The sequence below is a fragment of the Oryx dammah genome, unplaced genomic scaffold (genome assembly GCF_014754425.2).
Source record: "Oryx dammah isolate SB20612 unplaced genomic scaffold, SCBI_Odam_1.1 HiC_scaffold_27, whole genome shotgun sequence".
NCBI lineage: Eukaryota > Metazoa > Chordata > Mammalia > Artiodactyla > Bovidae > Oryx > Oryx dammah.
Genome location: NW_024070211.1, coordinates 111403386 through 111413000, shown reverse-complemented (window position 1 = coordinate 111413000; position 9615 = coordinate 111403386). Strand labels below are relative to the sequence as shown.

General features: G+C 54.7%; 1 protein-coding gene across 2 annotated transcripts; it reads right to left on the bottom strand.

Moving 5' to 3' along the window:
• Positions 1-4114: 4114 nt before the first annotated feature.
• Positions 4115-6682, bottom strand: DLX1 (distal-less homeobox 1). Of its 2 annotated transcripts, XM_040229350.1 has the most exons (3): positions 6350-6682; positions 5500-5699; positions 4115-4369 (listed from the first exon to the last, which is right to left on the bottom strand). In XM_040229350.1, the coding sequence occupies exons 1-3, from the start codon at positions 6660-6662 to the stop codon at positions 4115-4117; spliced, it is 768 nt and encodes a 255-aa protein (XP_040085284.1). In that variant the 5' UTR covers positions 6663-6682. The 2 variants fall into 2 exon arrangements, with proteins under 2 accessions (XP_040085284.1, XP_040085285.1); XM_040229351.1 differs by lacking the exon at positions 5500-5699 and having other exon boundaries at positions 4293-4369.
• Between the last annotated feature and the right edge of the window lie 2933 nt (positions 6683-9615).

Below are 9615 nucleotides of genomic sequence, written 5' to 3'. Positions count from 1 at the left end.
AAACATATTTCCAATTTTGTATTACATTGCCTAGATTTAGGAGAATGTTTCTTCCACAATTAGACCACAACTTGCGGGACCACAAAGTCCCAGGCTTATGAAACCCAAGACCAGTGAGGAGGGGGCTGGGGATTGTTGCTTCTGCCCCTCTACCCCTACCCTTACCCATTTTAGAGAGAGTGTGTGAGAGAAGATATTAAAGAGGTATCTGTTGTTTGGCAATTTTGCTAAGTCTGTCTTCATTACTTCGATGGTGTGCATTTGCTAATTTGGAGGCCCGGCCATTGACAAGCTTGTTCCATACACCTGCAAGCAATTTGCCGGCTCCGGTACCGGAGAATTGCAGAGATGGCAGCTCGCACCTATTTGATTTTTTTTTTTCCCTTTTCTCAATGCACAGCAAATTTGGCTTTCAGTGCGTTATCTCTTTTGTTAATGCAAAAAGATTCCCTGGGCGAAAAAATTGCTCATAATTACCAGAGAGATGGGGAAACTGCATTAGAATAAATAAACCTGAAATTACTGTAATTATGTTGTGTTTGATGGGCCCGGCTTGTAATCAAGAAGAGAATACAGTGAAATGATGCTGACCCTCTTGGGTTTGCAGCTGTACGCGCACTTTGGGGTCTTTTTTTGCAGAAAAGAGTCATTTTGATAATCATTAAGCTGTGTGTAACCTATTTCAGAAGTGTTTTAAAATGAGGTTCACATTTTTTTAACAAGGGGAAAAAAATCCCAAAATTGCATTTTGCCATTACAGACTCATACATAAGGAAAGGTTGTGTTTTCTAAGTGACAATTGTTAAGACATAATATTCAAAATCAGTATTTAATCATTATAATGAGGTATTGTTTAAATATAACCACCTTTAGATTATTCATAGTTTAATTAATGTACTCATTATGAAAATCTTTGAATCAGATATTTGATGAACTGCTTGTCAGTAACAAGGCAGCATTAATTAGGCCTATATTGAGATTAACATTTTTTAAAAGTACAACTGCTTATAATTATAATAGAGCCTAACTAAAGACCGCCTTCATTGAGCTAAAACTAATAATTTCTCTATTTGAACTGTTAGCAAGAGATTATTAAATTAGTATAAGCTAATACCTCAAAGTATTAAAATCCGCTTGACCAAACAGATTTTGTCTGTGGCTTCAGGCGTTGGGCCCTGTCTGTTGTCTGAGGCACCAGAGTTGGATGCTTGGGGGAAATCTGCCAAAACCTCCCCTCTAGCAAAGTCACATCTTGTAAGGGAAACCAAATCTAGGAAGGTCCCTGCCTCCCCACGGGATCCCACCCGGGGAAACCAGTTCTCTCTCCTTAGCTTCAGCCATCGACTGCCCAGCCAGCATCCAGGTCTCCGAGGTCCCATCACCGCCATTAGTGCTCCAGGTTCTGGGGGCCTGTAGAAGAGGAAAAGCTCCAATCTCAGGCCCTGAAGGAGCCTCGAGGTAACGGGCTCCATCCACTACTACCTCCCTGCTCCCTCCATCACTAACCACCCCCCCAACTTCCCCTCCCTCTCCTAAAGGGCGTCGGAAAACCCTGGCGCATCTGATCTTTCACCAGCACCAATTGAAAAATGGGTGCTTGTCACAACACAGATCACTGCCTTCCTCTCTCTGCTCCCCACCGCGCGCTGCAAAAGGCCCCCCAAAGGCAGAGGGCCAGCCCCCGCGGGAAGCAATGTCGAAAGGCGAGTTTGAGGGAAGCGGGAATCGTTCAAAGCAGCCGGTCGGGGGCCCGCAGCTTTCCCAGGCTCTTTCAGGTCATTGTGGAGTCTGGGGCTGAGGTTGGTCTGAGGCCCAGGAGGAGGGTGCCAGACTGATACTAGCGGCTCAGAGCCCACCTTCTTCAGGAGTGAACTGATCAAAATGGTCCACTGGAGGTGCCCCTTAACCGCCTGGCCTTGGGACTTTGGGGATGGTGGTGGGATAGGGGTTTGACTTGACAAGCTCTCAGGTTCCAACGAGTCAGCGGAGCCCACTTGCCCCTCCCTCGGCACCTCAGCATCTCCTAGTCTAAGAGAAAAGCCCGGGGTCATTAGGCAGGCAGGGGCCTCTCGTTATGGATGGGTCTGGGTGGGTGGGAGTGGCTCTGGAGGGGCCCAGTGGCGCCTTGGGACTGTCCCCCGGAGCTCGCTGATTGATTGGGGGGTAGCATGACAGACGTGTCCTTCCGGCCCCTTTCCGGCGTCTGGTTGAGATCCAGCGCCCTGCGGCCCTGAAAAAGCTGGGAGGTCAGATCCCGGCAGAGGCAAGAGGCAAAGTCGGGTGTCTCCACTTTCAGGCTTCCAGGCCTCACGGGGTGGCTGGGCACAGGGGACACACACGACTCACAGGGTGGCTACTTGTGAGCTCCGCTTCCATCTCACCTCAGACGGCCTTCTCAGTCCCTTTGGTTCCTGAGCCCTGGCTCTTCGAGGCGGCACCTCTTCCTGATTCCCCTTCCCAGGGACCCTTGCCACTACCCTCTCACTCAGGCAGGGATCAGACCCTTCATGGGCAGGAGCCCAGCTTGAGGAATGGTCCTAGCAGGGGCTTCACAGGCCTCCACTCTTATCTTGCTATGTCTGGACCCAGGAGGGGCTGCCCCTGTCTCCTCTCTCCCCAGAGGTGGGAGCCTGCTGGTGCAGCCCCAGCACCCCCTCACACAGCACACCAGACAGCCAACTCTTTCTTGAAACCATAATTTTACTGTCTCAAAGAAACTTTATAACTTATTTACAAAGTTCTTTCCCCCCCCAGATACAAAGCAATAAGTTAACATTCTCAATATAAAACTAAACTTTGACATAGAGAACACAAAACACGGTTGATTTCCATTGATCACATTTTCCAAATTTCACAAGTAAAATGTCAAGATTCTCATTTCACAAAGCATTGGGTTTTACAGCCACACACAACAGAACGGAAAAAAGCTAAGTTTGTGCAACATGTTTACAGAACAATAATAATAACAATAATAATATGTACAGCAAATAGATCCTGCACCGGAGACTGTGCATTCAAGGTGGTGCTCTGTGGTCAAGCCTCTGGGGATTGTTGTAAAGCTGCTTTCATCTTATTTACCCCTGGCATTAGGGCATTGGCGCACCCTGCCTATTTTTTTTCTCTCCCTGCCCCTCAGTTCCCTAGCTCTCTCCCCACAAGGAAAGAATTAGGATCTTTCTTCTTAACCAGGCAAAGTGATCAAGCGTTCTTCCGGAGATAAGGAAACTTTGTTGGCTTCATTTCTCTATTTTCTTCTTTTTTTTTAAAATAATACGGGACATGTAAAAAATGCAAACCATTCGGCTCCAACCTCTCCATACCAGCGAAGTACAAAAGTTACTGTATAAGTTAAAAATCACCAGGTCCTCCTTATTCGTTTTTCTGAGTGCGTTTAAAAGGAATGGGTACGTTTGGACCCTGCTCTCCTCGCGCCCCGCAAAATCGCGAATGGGCCGAACCTTCCTTCAGCCTCAGGAGAAGTCCATTTCTCAATAAATAAAAAACCCCTCCCTCGTTTCCCCCAATCCCCGAAAGAGCCACGTCGATGGTTAGGCAGGTCCAGGAAAAGGTCCGAAAAGACAAAACGATCCAGTATCCGGAACTGGGTTGCCCGGTGGACCAAGCCTCCTCCGACCTGATGACTTTCTTCAGAGGCCGAAGAACTAGGACAGCGGACGGACGAGAATCTCGACTTCGCCAGCGCACAGATACAGAGGGAAAGGAGACAAGAGACGGACAGAACAGAAAAGAGCTTTTGCTTTTTCTACATGGTTTTGTTTTCCTGATAGTCCCATACAGCTGAGGGTCGGCGGTCGGGTCCGGCGGGCTCTGGCTGCCTTGCCCGCTGGCTCGGACCGCTGTACCTGCGCTTCCAGGCCGCCTTCTGCTGTCACCGCGCGGCCGAGGTCGGGCGTGGGCACCGGGGAAGTCGCCGGGCCAGAGCGCGCGAGACTCGGAGGAGGCGGCGGGCGTCCTGCCTTCATTGTTCCTTCTTCCCCACTGGGCCCTTCTTCTCCAGACCCGGGGCACGCGGACGGGGTGGATGGACCGGGAGGCGGGAGGGGCCCGGGCCGTGGGAGACGGGAAGGAGGCGGGCGGGTGCGGGCGCGCAACCTCACATGAGTTGGGGTTGCTGCAGAGCTTCTTGGTGCGCCGAGGGGTACCACGACGTGTAACTGGGGATGTAGGAGCCCGCGCTGCCGCCCGAGCCCTTGCCGGAAGAGGAGTTGGGGTTCCAGCCGGGCGGCACCGGCGGGGAACCGGCAGACAGCGCCCGGCCGTTGGCCAGCGCACTACCCTCCAGAGCCGCCCCGCCCTGCTTCATCAGCTTCTTGAACTTGGAGCGCTTGTTCTGGAACCAGATCTTGACCTGCAAGAGCGGACAACAACATGACTCGGTCTAGGTCCACTGCGCCGACCTTGGTCCTGGGGACATAAGGGAGTCCTGGGACAGCGTGAGAGGATACGCCGATACCACCCCCCACACTCACACGCCGGCCCCCCGCTCTGCGGAACCCGGCGGCTCCCTGCGGGAGAAGCATACACGTCGTCCTTCCCGCCTAAGAACCAAAGGCTGGGAGGCCTCATCGCCCGCCCCGGAGGCCGGCTGGAGCCGCTCTCTGAGAGCCAGGGGGCGTGGTGGTGAGCAGCGCCGGGATCCAGGCCTTCAGCCCGAGGCCGGCAATCGTCTGGGTAAGACACAGAGCCCACAAAACACCGAGCCTTCAATTCCAGTGTGAACATCAATAAAAGAGTGGAGAAAAGAAGTGGAGGAAATTTATTTGCAATGTTACCCGCCTTCTCTTTGCTCCATCATCTCTGCCCTTGAGTGAGCTGAGGAGACCACCGGGTTTTGTTAAACTTTTCGTTTGGACTCAAATCAACCTTTCCTTAGTTAGCATCTCCCAGTTCTGCTCCTAATCCCGGCCTCGACGTTGGAAACCCGCGGCAGCCGTGATCAGAACGTCCAAGGGGTCCCCAGAATCTTAGAGAAAACAGGGAAGGAAGGGTCCGTTTCTCCTCCAGGCTCTGGGACTTGGGAGGTGAGAGGACGGAGGAAAGGATATCCCCCACCCCCAACCAAACTCAGTGAGAAGGAGGAGGGAGATAGAGGCTTGGGCCCAGGCCCCGAGTGATTAGTCATACACTTTAAAGGCAAAGAAGGGATTAACCCCCGAGTCTATTGTTCCAGTTGTTCGGGCACGTGTGACCTCAGAGTCCCCAAACAAAACGCCTAGGGAAATCCTTCTTGCGCCCCTAATCAGATTGTCCAGGGACGGAGGGCCGCGCGGTTGGCAGCCGGGAGTGCAGAGTGCAGCGACAGAGCCAGGGCAGAGAAAACTACGGAGAAAGGAGAGATGTTGTGAGAGCGAGGGATAGGACACACAAACACACACGCATACCGACCCCCGAGGCCCAGAGAGCAAGAAATGAAGTTCCTGGGGGCAAGTGGGCCGCGGGAAGCCTGCACGGCGCCACGGTGGGGCAGCGGCGAGGTACCTGCGTCTGCGTGAGTCCCAAAGAGGCCGCGAGCTCCGCCCTCTCGGGCAGAGCTAGGTACTGAGTTTGCTGGAACCTCCGGTTCAAAGCCTGCAACTGCAAACTGGAATAAATCGTCCTGGGTTTGCGAATCTTTTTCCCCTTGCCATTGAAGCGCACTTCACCGCCTTCCACCACCGTGCTCTTCTCCGAGTCAGCCCCTGGAGGGACAGCAGAAGTGGGGGGCCGTTGTTAAGGCGAGGGACTGCCTTGAGTGTAGGGAGCCGAGAGCAAGTAACCACAGAGGGAAGGCAGAGGAAGGAGCAGGAGGGAGATCGCTCAAGAAACTCCGAAAGCCGGGGAAGGGTCCGGTCAAGTCCAAAGGGCCCGACCCCGGGAGCTGCAGGCGGACTGGGGCAGTTTGCAGGCGCGCGCTCCTGCCTTTGCAGGGAAAGTTTGCTATTTTTGCAGGCGGTAGTTGAGGTTTAATTACCCTTAATTGCATACATTGTTTATAGCGCTACGCAATAAATAATTACCGAGACTAATACGTGCACATGTGGGTTTCTGTTTTCCAGCAGGGCATTGTGTGCTTGGCGCACGGAGCCGCCCAGAGGCCCAGCCAATGCCAGGGGACGCTCTTGGATTTATCCTTTGCTGGATAGTTGCAAATTGGGTGGATATATATATTTTTAATTTCTTTCCTATGACAGGGATGCAGAGATTGATACCCGAAACCTTTCACTGCTCCGGCGCCCTCCCCACCCCCATCCCACCTCTCTCTCCTCCTGTCTCCCTCCTTTCTCTCTCTCTCCCCCCTCCCTCTCTCCCTCCCTCCGTACCTCTTCCTTTCCCTGGCAGGCGCACGTACCTGGGTCCTCCAGGCGGCTCTGGGTGAGGCTGGCGCTGCCCGGGTAGGACTGCACCGAACTGATGTAGGGGCTGGACGCGTGGCTGCTGACCGAGTTGACGTAGGGGTAGCCCAGCGGTCGGGAGAAGGACGAGGCCGAGCTGTAAGCGCCGTCGGGCTGCGAATGGCCCGCCGAGTGTAAACAGTGCATGGAGTAGTGCCCGTGGGACATGGGAGAAGGAGACATTTGCTGGTTGGGCGGCCCAAACTCCATGAACACCGCCTTGCCCGACACGGGGCTGTTGAGACTTTCTGGCATGGTGGTCATGGTCATCTCTTCTCGCGGGGTCTGGGTGTGGGTCTCTCTCTCTCCTCTGCTTCCCTTTTAGGGGTCTCTGTGTTTCTCAGGACAAGAAGGAACCCAATTTAAGCGGAACCGGGGTTTTCACTTTCCATTCATAAGAAAATGGAGTTTGTCTCTTTGAAAAGTCTAAGCATGATGCTGCCGAGCTCCCCAAACTCGCTTCAAAGCTTTGACTCAGCCAAGGTCATAAATATTCATGAGCTGGCGGAGCTGATTGGTCCGCTGTCTTGCATAATCACCGGGGATTGGTCCGAGGCGCTCCGGCTCCGCTGGACTAGAGCGGGCGAGGCTGCCGGGCCTCCGGAGAGACGCATCCACACTTCTAGGCCGGGGCTCCTCTGCAACAGAGCGCGCAGCGTGAGGCGCACAATGGGCTGCGGCGCCCGCGCCGGGCCCTCCGCAGCCCGCGGCTCTTCAGCCTCCCGTCTCTCCGGCGCGCTTTGCTTCCCAGAAACTAACTAGCGGGTTGGCACCGCCGCCCACCACCTCCTACAGTTCCCACCCTCCGCCCGCCCCCAACACCGGGGCCCAGGGCACCTCTTCTTCTAACCATCGCTACTCGTCCGGTGCAGAACTAGGGCGGCTCTGGAGCCCGGCCACGGCCTCCCGTACGCTGAGTCGCGCAATCCGGGCGCTGGAGGAGGGCAGCCAAGCGCTATCCTCCAGAGAGTCTTGTGCCTAACGCAGCGCTCTCCTGGCCGCGCCTCCCTGGCCTGGGTCCCCTCTGCCACATCCCTGGGGGCGGGTTTGGGGCTCTCCGGGCGAACTCACTCACTCGGCCGCCGCGCCGCCGCCGCTCTCTGGGGCCCGCTCGCATTGCTCCAGGCCAAGCTGGCCACTCCAGCTCGAGGCTGCACCGGTCTGATTAAAACAGTGCGAGCAGAGAGCCAGGAACCCGCGCTTCTCCTCCCAGGAAAGGCTGCCGCACCGCCCCCCTTTCCCCAACACCCACCTCCTCTTTCCCTCCCAACCTTCCTCCGCCTCCCCCTCCCCTCTCCATTCCCTCTGCGCGGAGCGCCCTGGCTCACTCGCCCCAAGGGCGCGCGCGGCACAGAGTGAAGCCTAGGAGCTGGCGGGCTCCGTTCGGCTTGAGCCGCGGGTGCTAGGTGGTCATTTTCCGGCCTCCTGGGGTCTGGCGATAGTACCCGAGGTGCAGGAGTCCTGAGGGACACCAAAACCCGCGGCAAAACCAGGCCAGTCGCAGGCTCGCGTGTCTCTCTGCGGACACGTCTCTCATGGTCGCCCAGGATTCTCATCTCCAGGGGCAAAGCGGGCGCCACCGAGCCCAGGGCAGGGCTAGTGGGGGCAAAAGCTGCCAAGGCGCCTTCTATCTTCTGGAGCGCTAGGTACAGAAAAGCGCACAAAAGCTCCCCCCCCCCCCCCCTCGCGGCCACCCCCCCCCCGTGAGGCGTGGCGCGCACCACGCTGGCTGCGAAGGGGCTGTTGGTTTCCTGTCCCGCCAACCCTACGGTGAATCCCAAATTACTTTGTTAGGTAATTAGAAAGTGTTGATAATTATTTCTTTCATAATTTAGCGGTGTGACGGGAACGGGGAAATGATCTTGTGAAAGTTCACACGTGCAGATGTATTAGTTACTGATTCATTTGATTAAATGGTAGTCTCAAGTGCTCGGATCCGCAGCTGAAGGCGCCCCATTAGCATAACACTGATGTTTAATTTTCATACGCATAATTAGCCATATATTTAACACTAATAGCAACATGCAGCCTTTCAGCGTTAAACAGCCCGGGATTTGATCTGGCCTGAGCTGAACCTTCGCCGATGCACCTTCCCCTGTCTAGAGTGCGCAATGATCACAGGACAAACCTCTGTAATCAAGCACATTTTGGCAGAGGGAACACCAATAAAAATGAACATTCAAAACAAATTACATTGGTGCTGTCGTTACAGATATTAGCGGAAGGGGCTTCTCTTTTTTAACTTCTGTAGCAGCAGCTGCTGCCCGCGGAATTCCTCCCCTTTGGTTTAAGGGTGCGATGTTGGGGGTAGAGATATTTCAGGCAGCGTGGTTGGAGCAAAAAGAAAAACAAAACCCAAGCAAAACAAAACAACCAATCCTCCAAACCAATAACGGGTTTGCCAGCGTTTAAAAAGATTTTTCTTTCTTTTTTCTTTTTCTTTCTTACTTTCTCCACACACCCCCCCCCCTTTTTTTTTTCTCCCTTAATCATCGAAGCACACGGCGAGGCTTTGTAGCAACAACCAGCTAATGACTCCGCCACCAGACAACTCCCGGAGCCGTTACACTCCTCTTGATTTCCTTGTTGCACTTGTGATTTTAATTGCTCTTTCCTAGTGCCCGTTTTGGGGTGTGGAGTGAGGTACGCCCTGCACAGCAGCGGATGCCGCCCTGGCCCCTTGTCTCCCGCGCGTCTCGCGGGCCCTGCCCACGTAAGTGATCTCCGTGGCTGGCGCGAGGTCGGGATTCGGACGGAGGGAAGCAGGGCTTGCGATTCCGGGTACTCTGGGCAACGGGCGAGGAAACCCGACGGCTGGTCTGCCTCGGGCCAGCTTCTTCCAGAGAACTGAAGGGTGGGGGAAGGGGAGAGGGGCGGCCGCAGGTTGCGACGGTCTCTAGGGCTCTCTGGTTCACATCTGAAAGAGAGATCCAAGTGTCGCAGCGCAGGGGCCCGGGATGGATCCGGGGAACAAAGGACCCGCACGGGAAACGGCTTCAGAGCCTGGCTTATTTTAAAAAATCGATTATATCTGGGCGAAGGAGTGTCTACACTTCGGAATTATTTCTTAGCCCCAGAGAAGCAGGTTCGGGGAAGGGTGGCTGAACTCGGGCCCTCGGGCTCCGAGACGCCCGGCCATAACTAGCTTCTCAGTGTGTGATCGTACGCCTAAGAGCCCAGGGTGCCTCGCTTCCAACCCCCACCTCTAAGGCGACACCTGTTC